This window comes from Vulpes lagopus, chromosome 4 (genome assembly GCF_018345385.1).
Source record: "Vulpes lagopus strain Blue_001 chromosome 4, ASM1834538v1, whole genome shotgun sequence".
Lineage (NCBI taxonomy): Eukaryota > Metazoa > Chordata > Mammalia > Carnivora > Canidae > Vulpes > Vulpes lagopus.
In genome coordinates, this window is record NC_054827.1 from 33,119,337 (window position 1) to 33,138,092 (window position 18,756).

General features: G+C 35.9%; 2 protein-coding genes across 2 annotated transcripts in view; both read left to right on the forward strand.

The window, feature by feature from the left end:
- Window positions 1-12,206, forward strand: part of ADAM9 (ADAM metallopeptidase domain 9) — a 128,979-nt gene extending 116,773 nt beyond the window's left edge. Inside the window, exons 19-22 of the mRNA XM_041752908.1 lie at window positions 944-1,085; window positions 2,484-2,571; window positions 8,956-9,023; window positions 10,760-12,206. Coding sequence (XP_041608842.1) covers window positions 944-1,085; window positions 2,484-2,571; window positions 8,956-9,023; window positions 10,760-10,853 — 392 coding nt within the window. The 3' untranslated portion in view covers window positions 10,854-12,206. The remainder of the gene's footprint in view (window positions 1-943; window positions 1,086-2,483; window positions 2,572-8,955; window positions 9,024-10,759) is intronic.
- A 1,436-nt stretch (window positions 12,207-13,642) lies between these two features.
- ADAM32 (ADAM metallopeptidase domain 32) overlaps window positions 13,643-18,756 on the forward strand; it is a 190,698-nt gene continuing 185,584 nt past the window's right edge. The window contains exons 1-2 of the mRNA XM_041751039.1: window positions 13,643-13,671; window positions 13,794-13,846. Of these exons, the coding sequence (XP_041606973.1) occupies window positions 13,643-13,671; window positions 13,794-13,846 (82 nt within the window). The remainder of the gene's footprint in view (window positions 13,672-13,793; window positions 13,847-18,756) is intronic.

Consider the following 18,756-nt stretch of genomic DNA (forward strand, 5'->3'; position numbering starts at 1 on the left):
AGAAATGCAAATTAAACTAAGATACAATTTTAGGGGTGCCTGAGTGGCTCAGTTGGTTATATGTCTGTCTTGAACTCAGATCACGGTCCCAGAGTCCTGGGATCTAGCCCCACATCAGGCTCTCTGCTCAGTGGGGAGCCTGCTTCTCCTCACTTACTCCACTGGTGCTCTCTCTTTCTCAAAAAGATAAACAAAACCTTAAAAAAAAAAGATACAATTTCTCACCTTTTAGGTTGGCAAAAATGCTAAAGTTTAATTCCAGTGATGGGGCTGTGAGGGATTCTTGTATGTTGTGGCTTGGCATGCTAAATTGTAAATACCACTGTGGTGGACAATTGACACTTGTTTAAAAAATGATGAATGTATTTACTCTCTGATATAGCAATTCTATTTCTGCAAAACTATTCTATACACCGATATGATGTCATATATGTGCAAGATTATTTATTATAGCACTGTTTTGGAATAGCAAAATATTGGAAAAATAAAAGTATCAGGATACTGGTTAAATAAACTATAGGATGTCCTTATAATGGAGTTTTGTATACCTGCATAGAAAATGAGGTGGTTTTCTATGTATGGTCTAGGGAGATATATAGATAAGTGAAAAAAATTATGTGCTGAATAGCATTTTTGATATGGTACCTTGTGTGTAAGAAAGGGTTGGCAATAAAAGCATACTTTATTTTTTGCTTGTATTTACAAAGAAACATTTTAAGATTGTATAAGAAATTAATGAAAATGATTATCAAATGGGAAGGCAAAAGTGAAGTAGGTAGGGATGAGGTATAAACCAGACTTCTCAATATATTCAGTTTCTGTCAGTTTCACTTTTGAACAATGTGAAAACTAATATAAAATATTTATAATCACCTAGTATGTTTTAGTTAATATGTGTTAACTTCTAACTTAATGATCATTAATATGAAATTCTTTTCTTTAGAAAAGAATACTGCACTGAGAGATGGACTTCTGGTATTCTTCTTTCTAATTGTTCCCCTTATTGTATGTGCTGCTTTTGTCTTCATCAAGAGAGATCAACTGTGGAGAAGCTACTTCCAAAAGAAGAGATCACAAACATATGAGTACTGAGATTTTTTTTTCTTTTAAGTTCATATAAATAATTTGAAGTAATTCTTAATGATGATAGTGATATCATAGGGGTTGGTTTAAAAATAGGGTTCTAAGATTTAGCAGGGGTTAAAGAAAAGTGGTGACTCAGCCACCTCTTATCATGGTGAGGGAAGGGATTACAATGAACAGCCTGTATGCTACTGAAAATGGCCCTTTAGGGTTCATGTTGCTGGACATTGATTTCTGATAATTTTGGGCTACAACTCCTTAATTGGGCTTCTTAGTTCGAGATTAAAATACTGGATAAAGATAAAAAGCATAAATGTCAAAACTATTTTCTTTTGTCTGTTTCAAGTATTAATTCTTACAGAGGAAGAGTATTTCAAATATTGACAACATGTTTTGTGAATTAGAAGTTCTTAAGAAATAAATTTTGATGGAAGGAAGGGCTATCAAAATTCAGACACCTGACATTTCTGGTCTATGTGTTGGACTTTTGTATGACTGTCTCTCAACTGTCACTTCTAACATATTGGCATTAGAATATAACATATATTAGCATGGCCTTGTAATCAGATCCTAAGTTCAAGTTTCCAGTTTGTCATTTGCTAGAATTGTGAACTGGAATAAATGAATAAAACTCTGAGCTTTAGTTTACTTCCTCTGAAATAGGAGTAATATTACCTGTCTCTTAGTATTGATGTGAGGATTAAATGCGAAAATATTAACAAATAAAATCCATAGCACATTGCTGGTATAATGTAATTACTCAAAAACTAGTTTGTATTAAAATAAAAAAGGCCAGCTTATTATAATAATGATTTCTTACTTAGTACATAATATTTTGCTAGAGTATCCTGATGTTAGCTTTAATTTTTAATATAGTCTAAGATTTACCTTCCTATTCTTTCTTTCTCTTATTTCCTTTCACACTTAAACTGACCAATCTGTAGATAATTCTCCAGTCTCCATTTCTGAAATTTTACTTCCATAACCATAGCTCTCTCCTTACAGCTCTCTCTCCTTAGTTGATAACCTTTCCTACCAGCGTCTTTGCTCCTTACACTATTTTTTAGAATGACTACTTCATGTTTTGTGTATTCAGCCTAATAATATGCATTTATTATTTGATTTTAGGAAGACCTGTGGAGAAAAGTTTTAGAAATAGTGGCCTAATTGGCCAAATTTTATGGTTCCTTAGAATTTCAGGTTTTTTAGTTGTAAAATGGGGCTAATAAAACTTTCTAGTATGTAAGGATTAAAAACGTGTGAATGCTGTTAAAAAATGCCATAAAATTTTAGCTATAATTATGATCATCATTATTTTATAATTGAGAAAATGCAAGGTATACGTAACATGTAGAAACATTCTAAACTTACCTTAGCTCAAAAATAATTGTCTCTTTCAGATCAGATGGCAAAAATCAAGCAAAAGCTTCTAGACAACCAGTGAGCGTTCCTCGACATGTTTCTTCAGTGACTCCTCCCAGAGAAGCTGTAAGTTTAAAACAACAAAAAAAATTTTAATATTATGGTATCACATTGCAAAAATTTAAAAAATAATTATTACATGGATATAGCAATAAGCATGGATAATTTCTTAAGAATATTAACTATAATCACCATGCTATACATTACATTTTCATGACTTATTTATTTTGTAACTGGAAGTTTGTACCTTTTACCCCCTTCACCCAATGTCATCCATCCCCCACTCCCACCTCTGGCAACACCAATCTGTAATTCTCTGTGTATATGTGTGTGTGTTTTTAAGATTCTACATATAAGCAAGATCATACAGTATTTGTCTTTCTGTCTGATTTATTTCACTTAGTATATTGCCCTCAATCCATGTTATTGAGAATGGCAGGATTTCCTTCATTTTATGGCTGAATATAGTATTTTATTTATTTTATATATTTTTTTCATTTATATATATTATATATTAATATATTATATATTTATATATTTACATTATATTTTTCATTTATATATATATGTATATATATATATATATATGTCAAGAGAATGTGATACATATTCTCTTTCTCTTTATCCATTCATCCATCAGTGGGAACTTGGATTGCTTCTATGTCTTGGCTATTATAAATAATGTTTCTGTGAACTTGGGGTTGCAGATATCTTTTAGAGTTAGTGTTTTTGTTTTCTTTGCATAAATACCCAGAAGTGGAATTACTATATAATGCAGTATTTCTATTTTTTAGTCAGATTTTTTATTTTATTATTGAGTTGTATGAGTATATATTTTAGATATTGACCCCTTGTTAGATATATGATTTGCAAATATTGTCTCCTATTCACTAGACTGCCTTTTCATTTGTTAATGGTTCTCTTTGCCATGCAGAAGCTCTTTAGTTTGACATGGTCTCACTTGTTTATTTTTGCTTTTGGTATCAAATCCAGAAAATTCCCTCCAAGATCCACTCTTTTTAGAGTTTTATGGCTTTGGGTCATCCATTCAAATCTTTAATCCATTTTGAGTTAATTTTTCTGTATGGTGTAGGATAGTGGTCCAGTTTCATTCTTTTGCATGTGGCTGTCCAGTTGGACAGTATGATTTATGATTTCCCAGTATGAATTATTGAAGAGACTGTTCTTTTCCCATGGTATATTCTTGGCTCCTTTGCTGTAAATTAATTGATCATGTATGTATGGGTTTATTTCTGGGCTCTCTTTTCTATTCCATCGACCTATGTGTGTGTTTCTCTGCTAATGCTGTATTGTTTTGATTACTATAGTTTTGTAGTATAGTTTGAAATCAGGGAAGTGTGATGCCCCCTTCATTGTTTTTCTTCCTCAAGATTATTTTGACTATGCAGGGTCTTTTTCTCTTTCTACTTCTGTGCATTTGTCTATTCTAGATACCTCGTACTAGTGGAATCATGTAGTATTTGTTCTTTTATGTCTAATATTTCATAGTCTTCAAGGTTCATCCCTATAGTAGTATATATGAGAACTTTATTTATTTACATATCACATAATTATATATTTATGTATATACAAGATTTTGCTTATTCATTCCTCCATGGATGGGTGGTTGGATTGTTTCTACCTATTGGCTAATGTGAATAGTGTTGCCCTGAACATACACACACACACACACACACACACACACACACACACACACACACGTACTTGTTTGAGTACTGACTTTTTTTTTTTTTTGGAGTACCTATTTTCAGCTCCTTTGGATGTATACCTAAGAGTGGAATTGATATGTTATATCATGAATCTATATTTAACTTTTTGAGGAACCACCAAATGGTTTTTCCACAGCGGCTACACCATTTTACATTTCTACCATGAGTGTTCGGATTTCTTCCCATCTTTGTCAACACTTGTGATTTTCTGCTTTGCTTTGTTTTTAAAATTTTATTATAGCCATCTTAGTGGACGTTAAATGGTACCTTGTTGTGGTTTTGATCTGCATTTCCTTAATGATTAATGATGTTAAGTATCTTTTCATGTGCTTATTGGCCATTTGTATATCTTGTCTGGAGAAAGGTGTATTCAAGTCCTTTGCCTATTTTTAAAATTGGGTTGCTTGTCTTTTTGTTGTTGAATTGTAGGTCCTGGATATTAACACTTGATCAAAAATATGATTTGTAGATATTTTCTTCCATTTTGTAGGTTGTCTTTCATTTTGTTGATAATGTCTTTTGGTGCACAAAAGTTTTTAATTTTTATGAAGCCCAATTTATCTTTTTTTGTTGTTTGAGCTTTTGATATCATATCTGACAATTCATTGTCAAATCCAAAGATGTGAAGATTTACTTGTTTGTTTTAAAAGTTTTAGTTCTTATATTTAGGTCTTTGATCCATTTTGAGTAATTTTTGCATATAGTATGAAACAGGGGTTTAACTTTTTTTTTTTTTTTAAGATTTTATTTATTTATTCATGAGAGAGACACACACAGAGAGAGGGGCAGAGACACAGGCAGAGGGAGAAGCAGGCTCCATGCAGGGAGCCTGATGTGGGACTCCTTCCTGGGACTCCAGAATGATGGCCTGGGCTGAAGGCAGGCGCTAAACCGCTGAGCCACGCAGGGATCCCTGACTTCTTTCTTTTGCATGTAGAAATCCACTTGTCCTGGCTCTATTTCTTGAACAGACTATTCTTTATTCATTGAATGGACTTAGAACCTTGTGGAAAATCAGTTGCCTATAAATGTATAGGTTTATTTCTATTCTTTCAATTCTGTTCATTTGGGCTCTATTTCCATATTTCTGGCAGTTCTACACTATTTTGATTATTGTGGAGTTGTAATGAATTTTGACATTGCAAAGTTTGAGTCCACCAACTTTTTTTTTTCTTTTTCAAGATTGTTTTGTTATTTAAGGCCCTTTTGATTCCATATGATTTGACAATCTACTTTTCCATTTCTGCAAAAAAGGCTGTTGGAATTTTTATAGGGTTTTTGTTGAATCTATGGATCACTTTCGGTTATGTTGACATATCCTGACAGTATTATGTCTTTGAATCCATAAACACTAGTTGTCTTTCCACTTATTTAGGTCTACTTTAATTTTTTTCAGCAGTGTTTTGTAATTTTCAGCATACAAGTCTTTGACCTTTTTTTAAAAAAATATTTTATTTATTTATCAGAGAGAGAGAGCACGTGAGTGAGAGAGAGATAGAGAGGCAGAGACACAGGCAGAGGGAGAAACAAGCTTCATGCAGGGAGCTCTACGTGGAACTCGATCCCTGGTCTCCAGGAACACACCCTGGGCTGAAGGTGGCGCTAAACCCCTAGCCACCCGGGCTGCCCAGTCTTTGACCTTCTTGGTTAAGTTTATTGCTTGGTGTTTTACTCTTTTGGATGTTATTGTAAATGGAACTGCTTTCTTAATTTCCTTTGTGGATTTTTCATTGCTGATGTACACAAACAAAACTGATTTTTTGCATGTTCATGTTACATCCTGCATCTCCTCTGAATTCATTTATTAGCTCTACTAGCTTTCTTGTGGACGCTTCAGGGTTATGGTTTTTTTTTTTTAGGATATTATTGGTGAATGGAGGTAGTTTTCTTCTTTCCAACTTGAATGTCTTTTATTTTATTTTCTTCTCCAGTTGTTTTGGCTAGATTTTCTAGTACTGTGTTGCATAGTGGTGGTAAAGGCAAGCATCCTTGTATTCCTGATTTTGGGGGAAAAACTTCCAGTTTCCTTAGCATATTTAAATACTTCCCCATATTCCTCCAGTAACATCTTTCATGTTGATGGTGAGAAGTCCCTAAAGCAGTTCTTGATAGCTATTTTTAAAAGGCTTTCAGCTGTCAGTAGTTAGAGTCCTTATGTATGAGATTGGGAAAGACCATCTCTCTTAAATCCATTTTTAAAATATTAATACAGCAATGTCAGCCTTTCTTTTTGTTCAATATTCACCTTATGTCTTTTTACATGCAACTCTTGTCTTTGTCTCTTATAAAGAGAATATCTTATCTTACAAATTTTTAAAAAATATTTGTCTTTTAACTGGAGACTTTATGTTGAATACAATTATTAATATAGTTTTTCTACCATATTATTTTTATGATCTCATTGTTTTCCTGTTCCTTCTGTTTTCTCACCACACCACAAAGCTTCTATTTTTTTGGATTGATTTAGTTTCCCCCTTGCCCCATTTCATTTTCTCCTCTGCTAGTCGTCACACACATTGTTAGATAAATTAGATTCAAATCTATTGGTTATTTGTGATAGTTTCTTGTAGCTTCATTATATTTTTAAACGTGTTCATTTCTTTAAACAGTTAAAAATACCTACTTTTTTGTGCTTTATTTGATCATTTTAATGTGTGCAGTCTTGGTTCTGTGGTTTGTTATTTCTGATTCTTGCAGTGGCTCATTAGTGTGTTTTGTAATACTGATTGTAAACTGGTATTCTTTTGAATTTTACATAGGAGAGTTATTTCAGTCCTGAATTATAGTGAGTTCCTACAGAGAGTGTGTATTTCCCTTGGCCACATGCCTAGGGGCATGGGCAGTCAGTCTTCTATGCCTTTAAATTAAGATTTTTGTTGGTGTTTTTTTGGGTCACACAAGTGTTATGAACTCTGCCCCCAAAGCTTTGTGAAGATGGATATATGGTTAGAAATTCTCCATGGAGATGATTTTCTTCTATCAGTACCAAGGTCTATTTAGGCAGTTTCTCTACTGTTCTTTGGGACAGGTGTTTTGTTATTAAGTTAATCCAGTGAGAATATTGCTCTTGAGGGGCGTAAGCTTTACATTAGGTCTTATTTTGGGCAATCCATCCAACTCAGGCTCCAGGCTTTGTCTTCTATGTCTATGAATTACCTGAAAACACATAATGTAGACCACCAAGGATGGAAGATATTCATTCATAGGAAGAATGCTGCTACATACTCAGTACTCTTTCATACTGTCTTATTGTTTTTGGTCTTTAAGATGTTTCTTACTCCCTAGTAACTCATTCAGGCATTAAAAAATGCCTATTAATATTTTAACTAGCATTTTATGTACCCTTTACTTGGAACATTTTAGTTCAGTTTGTAATAAGCATGTATTTCATGCTTTTTAATAACTATATACCAGTCCATCTTATGGATTTATCATAGATTTGAAAACTGATTATTTCAAATCTTGTTACTACAGAAAAATGCATCATCAAGGATCCTTCAACAGGTCTTTGCATATGTGTAAAAGTATATGTCAAATAAATTCCAAGAAGTGGAGTTTAACTATCCTTTTAAATAAAGTACTGCTTTGATCGGTTGGTGGAAAGGGAATGAGACACTTTCTTGAGTACCTTCTCCATTTACAAAGTATAAGCAAATCATTCTTTGGGGCAAAAAAATAGACTACCTGTTCCACAGCAGGACCCAGAGAATGTTAAGCTATTCTCCCAACGCTGTGCATATTCTTTTTTTCCTGAGAGAGAGAAAGAGAGTGTGCAAGCAGGGGGAGGGGCAGAGAAAGAATCTTAAGCAGGCTCCATGCCTAGAGCTTAATCTAACAATTTCACCACCCTAAAATCATGACCTGAGCTGAAATCAAGAGTCTGATCCTTAACCGACCAAGCCACCACACTGCATATTCTGCTACTCATAGAACTTTAGAAAACAGCAGTAGTTTTCTACTTATGTTTCTACTAAACACATACTTATGAGCAGTAGTGGACAACATTTTGTCAAGATCACATCATTGGTGATTTAGTAATTCCATCTGACCTTCCCTAACTGTTCCTAATATAATGTGGTATGTGGTATTCTTACTTTTACTTTCTTATTTGAGGCTTATCTGTATACTCTTATTTGTTATAGACTCTTGCTGTATTGTAAAACTTCATTCCATCTATCTTGTCAAGGAAGGACTATCATGAATCCCAAAATGAAGGGTTATAATTTAGCAGTATTTACAATGCCAGTTAGGTACCAAACAAGTTTGGCGATACATTTTTGGAAGATTTTTATTTAAAATACGTTGATAGAGGTGCCTGGGTAGCTCAGTCAGTTGAGTGTCTGGCTCTTGGTTTCAGCTCATGGTTTCAGCTCAGATCATGACCTCAGGGTCCTGGGATTGAGCCCCATGCCAGGCTCTGTGTTCAGCATGGAATCTGCATGGGATTCTCGCTCTCCCTCTCCCTCTCCCTCTGCACCTCACACCCTGCACATCTCTCTCTCTCTCTCTCTCTCTCAAGTAAATAAATAAATCTTTTAAAAAAATGTATCCCACATTCAGTGGCAAAGTTGTTGAATAAGCAAAATATTTTTAAATGTCAGCATTGTAAGTCATCTATTCATTGATTTTAAATATATTGATTACTTTCATATAGAAAATAAACTGTATAGAACACATACTTATGAGCGCATTGTGGTAATAACTGTTTTTTCCTTTGTAGCCTATCTATGCAAACAGATTTCCAGTACCAACTTATGCAGCCAAGCAGCCTCAGCAGTTCCCCTCAAGGTCTGAAGTGAATTCACTTAGATTATTTAACCAGAATAAAACCCAGGGTTAATGTCTTAAGATTTACTCTTGTATTTAATTTAGCACAAGGTATTTATTGCCGGTAGTTTAGATAGAACACAATTTTTAGAAAAGCTTTTAAGAACTCTTTGTTAGTTTTGTCATATTAGTGCGGTGTCAACATGCAATTTTAAAGAAGCCTGAGCAAGATAAGCAAATGGTGCTGCAGCCTTTGAATGTACCTAAGATTCAAAAGTAAGGGCCTTTAAAATACCCAGCATTGGCAAACCAGATGGGTTAGTCCTATTAGGAATAGCTAGAAAAGCTAGACAATGTAAGAAAAAATGTGTTTGAAAGCATGAGAGAACTACCAAGGAAGTGAGGAGGAAGTGTGGGGCCCAGGAAAAGAAGGCAGTCCAGAGGTAATCCCAGCTTTCGGGAGACACTTTTCTGTCCTGGACATGTCTGCCAATTCTGAATGTGAGAACTGAGAGGACAGGAAGCTGAGGAGAGCTTGTAACAGATTCACAGGGCTGAGGGAACAGAAACTGGAACCCAGGCAAGGAAAAGGTACCCTGGCGATCATCCCAGGCTTTGTGTTGGGACCCAGTGTAAGGGTAAACTAGATCCTCAATTTATTTCTACAATTTTTTATGTTTGGTTCCCCTGTCAAAAGAGCAGACCTATAAGAAAAGAATATGTGACTAAAACAAGAAAAGCCATATACCATAGAAACATACTCAGATGGTAATCAGTGAGTACCATTATCAGACACAGACTTTAAAATGACTGTAATGATTATGTCACGGAATTAGTAGTTAAGTTTGAGAATTTCAGCACGGAACTATAAATTCTAATAAGAGAATCATGTGGCAGTTCTAAAACTGAACTGAAATACAGTTCACAATTTCTGAACTGAAACTGAAAAACTGTGGCGGTTCTAAAACTGAAAGACACAAGCACTGAAATATTTCAGTTCTCAATGGCTGGGCTTAAAATCAGCAAGTAGGATCACTGGCTATGCTATTTTGCAATATATAAAATGCATCTTACCCCTCCCACCCCTAAAGTCCTTCAAATTACAATTGTATCACAACACTGAGGAGTGTCCTCTTGGTATAATCTTTAATATGTAATCAGAGTGCACTGAAATCCAGCTGCTCATCAAGAGAGGGATAAATTATGAGACAGATATTCACCAGGTAATATTCTGGTATGCTACTGGAGTAGAGGAATACTAGAATTGGATGCAGAGGGTAAGGAAGAATATAGAGGTTAAGGATAGGTATAGAAGTTATACCAGGTTTAATTCTCAGAGTGGATGTTTGTATTTTGAATTGAGTTCGAATTTCAGCTTTATTTATGTAAACAGGGAGCTAGTGACCTCACTTGTCTTGTACAATTTATCTTTTTAATTTCATTTGCTATTCCTTTTACAAATGTATAAATCAGAACTGTCATACAATATTTTTGATTATAGAATAGCATTACTTTATGTAGTAAATCCATTTTAGAGTCTTAATTGCATCCTTTAACCATGCATATAAGATGAATAATAATCTCCGAATACAGTGTACTCTTAAGAATTGTCAGCAAAAAAACAAAAACAAAAACAAAACAAAACAAAAAACAAGAATTGTCAGCAGTGTTAAGGATGCTGTTGTTGGGCTTGTAATGATGTAGTATTATTTTATTCAGTCGAAACACATGATTAACTGTCTTTTTTCCCCTCACAGGCCACCTCCACCACAACCGAAAGTATCATCTCAGGGAAATTTAATTCCTGCTCGTCCTGCACCTGCACCTCCTTTATATAGTTCCCTCACTTGAATTTTTTTTTTTTTACCTTTACTTTTGCAGACATCTTCAGGGAACTGAGCTAATCTTTTTTTCTTGATATTTTCTTGAAAATCCTTTCTTCCTGCTGCAACTATGAATGAAAACAAAATACCATAAAACAAACTTTACTAACACACAAAAAAAAAAAACAGAAATTGAGTAGTGGGAATTGAGAAATATAAGACATGCAATAAAGCCAGGGAAATTAGAATAACATTTCCATTTCCATTACTGAATAAGTCTTATTCAGTCATTCTGTGAAGTTAATGCACCGAACATGGATTATGTTATTTTAAACATGGTATTGTAATGATTCTTAAGTTTTGTCATTAAGTACTTAAATGTAATTCTGAAATTTGACCTTAGTTGCCATTAATGTAGTTTCTGGTTGAACATGTGATAATCTAATACCTTAAAAACTAATTAGCTGTCAGTAATATCTAATATTTTTCATCTTGCACGGACTTATTAATCATCATATGCTAGAATCTTGTCTATCTCATTCACTACACAAATAAAGGAATATTGTCTTCAGAAGAATGCGCAAAACCCACAATTTAGATATCATGATCTTATTTTGAATGTACAAAGTATACTAAAAGTGTATGTGTGTATTCACACACATTTTTGTCTTCCATTTTTATGATCATTCTATGGATAAATGATTCTATGGATTCTAGGGATAATAGAGTCTATGGATCTATCTATGGATAATGAATATTAGAAAAATTAATTTAATAATAGAATTTCTATTATGAATCATGTTAAAGCATGGCATTCTTTTACAATAGCATTATTTTAAATAAATTAAACTTTAAGGTACGGAGTATTTAATAGAACTAATCAGATATGCTGTTGATACATGGCTGTAATAAAGCAGGAGCTTTTATAATATCTTCAATCAAATTGAGATATCATAAAACCACTTGAGAATTTCATGAGCACTTTAAGTTTAAAATCTGAAACTTCAAAGCTTGCTATTAATATAATTTAGAATGTTTACATTTACTGAAGTGTGCTGGATCATGTCTCCATTGACACTAATGTTTTCAAAGAAATTAGCCTGGAGAAAAGAAGTTAGAAAAAGTTTTTCTTAGATAAATGCAAAAAAGCTAGTGAGGTGTGTAGGAGTTACTGTTCCAGCTGTGTAAAAAATGAATTTTTACTTTGGAAAAAATGATATGGATGGTAAAATTTTAAACACTCAAAAAATTTTCGTAACCTTTCATAATAGAATTTAATAATAGGTTTATTAATTGAATTTCATTAGTTTTTCAAAAAATCTTGGTTTGTGTATATATACATATACAAATATAACATTTGCAATAAATAAAAGACTTGAAATTCTGTTTTGTGTTGCCCAGTAACTTCCTAAATATCCAGCTATTTATAACCTTATTAATTTAAACATCATACTAATTTTAGATAAAACTACTAGTTAAACTTTTGCAGATATTATCTCACTAATTTTCAGGCTTCTGCTAAATTGTGCACAGTATTGTTTTTGTTATTAAAGGAAAACAGATTATTTTTGAAGAAGACAGGTCTTTCAGTTCTTTGAAGAATACATTGACAATCTAGTATATATTAAAGATAATATATAGGATGTGGGTGGAGGGCCAAGCAATCCATATAAAGGACGATATAGAAAAATAGGGGAAAATTTGTACTTCAGTGTATGCATTGTCTGGAGTTTAGAAGAGAACTCACCTTTCCTGTCTATAGGATTCTATAGGAACTATTCTACAACAGTAAAACAGTTTTATCACTGTAGATAACTGATAGCAGTGCAAAGTAATTCTTATCCATAGACATGAAAATTCTGCAAGCAAAGGTTCAGCTGACATCCCTCCCTGTTTTGCCTCCAATAGCACATTTATTTCGATATTCCTGATTTTTGGATTCTCCTTTGAACTGGCTATAATACCTCACCACTTTCCTCATTATTGAATTAAACACAATCTTTAATGTTTGTTTATTTAAAAAAAGGTATAAACAATCCCAAATGAAGATTCTTCATTTCAGTTTAAATCTCCAAATGAATTCATATAAGACTAAAATATTTGTTTCTTTTTCTCATATATATAGTCTCAATTTTTGCAACTGTAATTCATATCACTGAAATGTTGGTAATATTTAACTATATAACTTAAAATTTTTCTCAGAATTAGATAAATCCTTGGATTTTTGAATATTTAGAAAGTGTTTCTGAAAGACTTTGATCAGTCTGAACTTTTACTTTTATATATTTTTTTCACATGTTTTATAAGATTTTCATTTAGGTTTGTCCTTGGTTTATTCTGGATAGCTGTTAAAAATTGTAACATGTCTTGGCCATAGATGTCACTTCAAAATTTTCAAATATTAAAGGGCTTCTTTGCCATCTGCTAAAGACATTTTAATAAGTAAATTATCTGTAACTTTGATATCACTGTTTGACTATATGTTCACAAATTACCTTGTTCAGGATATTGCATTTTCCATTTCTCTCAAGCAGATGCCTGGGTCTCTAACCATATAGTTAAGCACAGTCCAGGTTTTCTTTCTTTTTTTTTTTTTTTAATTTTTATTTATTTATGATAGTCACAGAGAGAGAGAGAGAGAGGCAGAGACATAGGCAGAGGGAGAAGCAGGCTCCATGCATGGAGCCCGACGTGGGATTCGATCCCGGGTCTCCAGGATCGCGCCCTGGGCCAAAGGCAGGCGCCAAACCGCTGCGCCACCCAGGGATCCCAGTCCAGGTTTTCTAAGCACAAATCAGATTTTATTAAATTCCATAGATGTTTACTGAAACTCTACCGTCTTACAGGTATCACTAGGCACTGTGTTATATAAGTTCTGGATGGGATGTCTACTGTTATGGAGAGAACGATATACACAAGAATAATATAAAGTCTGCTCTCTTAAAGATTTAAACAGAAAAGGTTGAAGAGAAACAATAAATAAACCAGGATTTCATTCAAAATACTTAACACTAATTAAAGGTACTTAACTCTGATTGTTTTTCTAATTCTGAAGCAAGATGAAACCAGCTTTTGGCTCAACTACTCCCTAGAAGCAGTGTTAGTCTAGAACTGGCTGTTCTGTTGGGATACAAGCTGCGTGTAGATTTTTGCCTTGTTTTTGCTCATGCGAATCCTTTATAGGCTTATGGTCCTGTTGAAATCCTATGCATGGGTAAAACCGCATCTCAATTGTTAGTTTAGATGTGGTGATTCCCTGTGAGCTTTTCTGTGTTCCCAACCAGCCTTTTAGTTGGTGTGTCTCTGTTAATTACTATGATTAATTTCATCTTTGGGATTTCAAAAGAATTAAAAGATAGTGAGTACAGGTGGAGACTAGAGGTGAGGCTGAGCTGGAAGCCCTTTCGTCCCAGGGACTCAGGCAATGTTTTTTTCAGTAAAGACCAGGCGCCTCAGGGGCCGAAGTAATTGGGGCAGGAGAAGATAGGTAGCAGCCTGGGCTCGAGATTTAAATTTTTCCACTGGAACATACATACTGGGACTCTGGGTAACAATCTTCTCCATCTCATTCATTATACGAATAAGTGAATATTCACTGTGCTGATAAGTTTCTGAACGAGAGAATGGTACCTGAATTCCAGCCAAGGGCTTGTGAAGAACCATCCGGATCACACAGTGCACCTGAGCAGTGGGTATGAGCAGAAATGCCAGCGGACTCTTGGAAGACAGCAAGATCGACTCACTTTTCCTTTTCTTGGAATCTTTTTCGCACATCTGGCTAATTTTTTAATTTTGGAAACCCAGCTTCAGTAAATAGGAGTGCGTGCATACAGTTTTAAATTCATAAACTCTGCACGTTCGTCCTTCAAAACATCTGGAAGCATTTGCTACAAAACAGCCTACAATAAACGCGTCAGTTCTTTTAGGTCCATCACCACGAAGCTAGCGAAACATTGGGGGGGGGCCCTCAGGGCCGCCTCGATACCCCGCCCCCGCCCGGGAGCTGCCGGCTCTTGGGTAGGCCACGCGGGACTCAAGCAAGCTAGGGATCAGGCGGGAGCATCCCGTCAGCCACTCGCGTCAGCGGCGCTGCCTCCCCGGCGTGCCCCTGTGCGCCACGGCCTCGCGAGATTGTCGGCCCGCGCGCGCTTGCGGGTGGCGGCCAGGTGAGCGCACCCTGCGGGCGTCGTTCGCTAGCCACGCTGCCCCCGCCCTCGGCGCGAGCCTGGGCGCCGTGGCATCGCGAGATCACCGCCCCGCAAGCGCGTGCGGCTGGGCTGCGGCCACTGAGCGCCTCGAGCGCTCCCAACCGCCGCCGCCTCAGTCCATTCTCGGAGCCCAAGAAGCCACACCATGCTCCGCCTCATGCTACTACTTGCTGGGCTCGGCGACTTGCTGGCATTGGGAGCCGGTAAGGCCGCGGAGACCTTGTTAACACTGGTAGGGGCAGAGGAAGGGTTTCCTTTTCCTTCTTTGAAGGAGCACCTGCTTCAGTCACAGGGCGGCCCCAGCTCCGCTACAGTCTCCCCTGGGGCCTGGAAGCCCGGCCCTGGAGGGGGAGGGGGCGTGGGGATGGGTGAGTCCCTAGAGGGAAGGTGATTGCCGTGAGCTCAAGGACAGACCTCCTTCTCTGAATCTGAGGAGTGGGTAGCCTTCCTTGTGGGTTTTCCATGCACTTCACAAAAGTGTCTCGACGTTTCTCGCTCTCTGGAAGCACTCCAGAATCTTCTTGACCTCCACCCAGCATCTGAACGAAAAGAAGACAAAAGCCACACTCTCCTCACCATTCGTTCCAACGTGACTTATCTGGCATTCCTACGGGAATCCTTTGTCCTGCAGTGGGGGGGGGGGGGGGGAACAAACAAAACAAAACAAAACAAAAAGTGTCTGCGGTGCTGCCAGTGACAGAGATACATGATGGCCAGATACAGAGAACAGTACAAAGAAGCCTCAGAATTTAAAAATATTCTAGGGGTGGTTTAGAGGCAAAGCGACATTTTAGGTACACTGTTCTGAATCTGACCATCCTGTGACAGTGGTAGCACGTGGAGTGTGTTCTTTCTCCATCTGTTTGGAGGCACCACAATTTAATTTAGCCAGTTCTTTCTATTAATAGGCTTTTGGGTTGTTAACAGTCTTTTTGCTATGTTACATGCTGTATTAGTGACCTTGAGCTGCTGTAACAAAATACCTTCAACTGGGTGGCTTAAACAGCAGAAATGTATTTTCTGGCAGTTCTGCAGACAGCACGTCTGAGCCCAGGATGCCGTCAGGGTAGGGGTCTGATGGGGTCAGGGGTTTCTTCCTGGCTAAGAGACCATTGCTGTCTTGCTGAGGCCACTCCAGTGGCCTCTTCTTTGTGTGTGGAGAAAGCAAGCTCTCTGGTGTTTCTTCTTAGAGTGGTGCTAATCCCATCCTGAGAGAGCCACCTTCACCGCCATCCCTAGTCCTAATGACCTCTCAAAGGTACCACTTCTAAGTACCGTCACACTGGGGTTAGGACTTCAGCGTGAAATTTTGTAGGGACACAGATCTTCGCCATAACACTATTTTAATGCAGTGGTTTGCAGGCTTTTTGGAAATTTTTCTTTACACATTTCCAATTACAGAAATTCTCAAAGAGCTTTTGCTTGTGTTTTGTTTCTGTTATTATTTGTCATATTGGAAATTAACATAGAAATTTAAGAATTTTTATTCATTTAAAAATGACAGTAACAGATCTGTTACCTGTTAACATAAGTCAACACATTTAAAAAATAAAAACTATTTTCTGAAACAAAAAGTGTAGAACACTGGCACAATTTTAGATTTTTGTAAATCTCTTTAAAGTCCAGCTTAATAGATGGCAGCTAGATTCTCATATCTATTTCTGCATTGGATCTGTTGCTATGTTTTCTTTGAAGTATATGAAGAAAATCCAGCTTATATAGTTGGAAAAGGGAGGAGGTTTTTTTTTTTGTCGTTGTTTGTTTGTTTTTTTGTAAGATTTTATTTATTTCACAGAATGAGAGCACACAAGTAGGCAGAGGGGCAGCCAGAGGGAGAGGGAGAAGCAGCTCCCTGTTGAGCAGAGAGCTTGATGTGAAGCTGGATCCTGGGATTCCCAGGATCATGACCTGAGCCAAAGACAGGTGCTTAACTGAGTAAGCCATCCAGGCGCCCCAGGGGAGGAGTATTTTAATAGCCTTTTCAGATAATTACCAGTATTCTTTGAATACTGCATCAATACTTGACAAGGGGTAAAAGTTAGTTGCAATATGGAGTCTAAGACATATCAATGACCTTTTCAAAATGTGCTGTATTAAGAATTCCTGGAATCTTGAACTTTGAATATTTTACTCATGAGTTGTTTTTAATAAAGTGCCTTTGTTTTTAAATTTTAAATTGTAGTAAAATACACATAAAATAAAATTTATCATCTTAATTATTTTTTAAAAAATAAATAAGCTATATTTCTTAGAGTGTTTTAGGTTCATAGCAAAATGAAGAGGAAGGTATAGAGATTTCCCATACACCCCATCCCCACACATGCACAGCCTCTGCCTTTGACAACCCACACATTTGTTACATTTGGTACATTTGTTAAAATCAGTGATCCCACAGTGACACATGATTATCACCCAGAGTCCATAGTTTACCTTAGGATTCCTTCTGCCTCTGTACATTCTTTGGATTTGACAAATGTATCATGACATGTATCCACTATTATAGTGTATAGAGTAATGTCAGTGCCCTAAAAATCCTCTTGCTCACCCTATTCATCCCTCCCTCTGGCCTAACTCCCAACAACTCTGACTTTTTTCTGTCTCTTTAGTTTTGCCTTTCCCAGAATTCTGTGTAGGTGGAATCATTCATTATGTAGCCTATTCAGATTGGCTTCTTACACTCAGAAATATACATTTAAGGTTCCTACATGTCTTTTCATGGCTTGGTATCTTACTTGACTTTTAGAGTTCTTTGTACATTTTGGGTGATCAGATATACCTTTAGAAGGTATTTTCTGCTAGTCTGAGGCTTGTGACTTGTCTTCTTATTCTTGACATTGTGTTTTGCAGCACAGAAGTTTATAATTTTGTTTTTTCATGCATTATGTTTTATCTAAAAAATTGTCACCATACCTAATCATAATTTGTATTAGGTCTATGATCCATTTTGAGTTGATTTTTGTGAAATGTGTAAAGTCTGTGTCAGATTCTTTTTTTTTTTTTTTGGCATGTGGGAATTATCCTAATGCCATTTGTTGAAAGGACCATCTGCTCCATTGTATTGCCTTTGCTCTTTTATCAAAAATCAGTTGACTATATTTATGTAGATTTGGGGGGGGCTCTTTATTCTGTTTGATTGATCTGTTTGTTCTTTCACCGATACCACACTTTCTTGATTACTGTAGCTTTATAGGAAGTCATTTAGTCAGTGGCAGTCTTCAATTTATTCTTTTCCTTCAGTATTGAATTTGCTAATCTGCGTCTTCATATAAACTTTAGAATAAATGAGTTAATGGGATTCTGATTAACTAATTCAATTGTATTGAATCTATAAAGCCAAGTTGAGAAGAGCTGACATTTTGACAGTATTGAGTTGTACTCTCCCTGAACATAGACTAAGTATTTCATTTATTTCTGGATGCTCATATAAATGACATTGTGTTTTAAATTTCAAACTCTACTTGTTCATTCATTGCTGCCTTGCAGGAAAGTGACTGACTTTTATATATTAACTTTGTGTCTTTCAATCTTGCTGTCTTAACCATTTTTAAGCATACTTACAGGTCAGTAGCATTAAGTATATACACATTATTGTGTAATCTATCTCCAGAGCCTTTTTATCTTGCAAAATGGAAGTGCTATACCCTTTATACAACAGCTTACAAATTGTGATAAAATACACGTAACCTAAAGCTTACCGTTTTAACTTTTTTTCACTGATTTTTA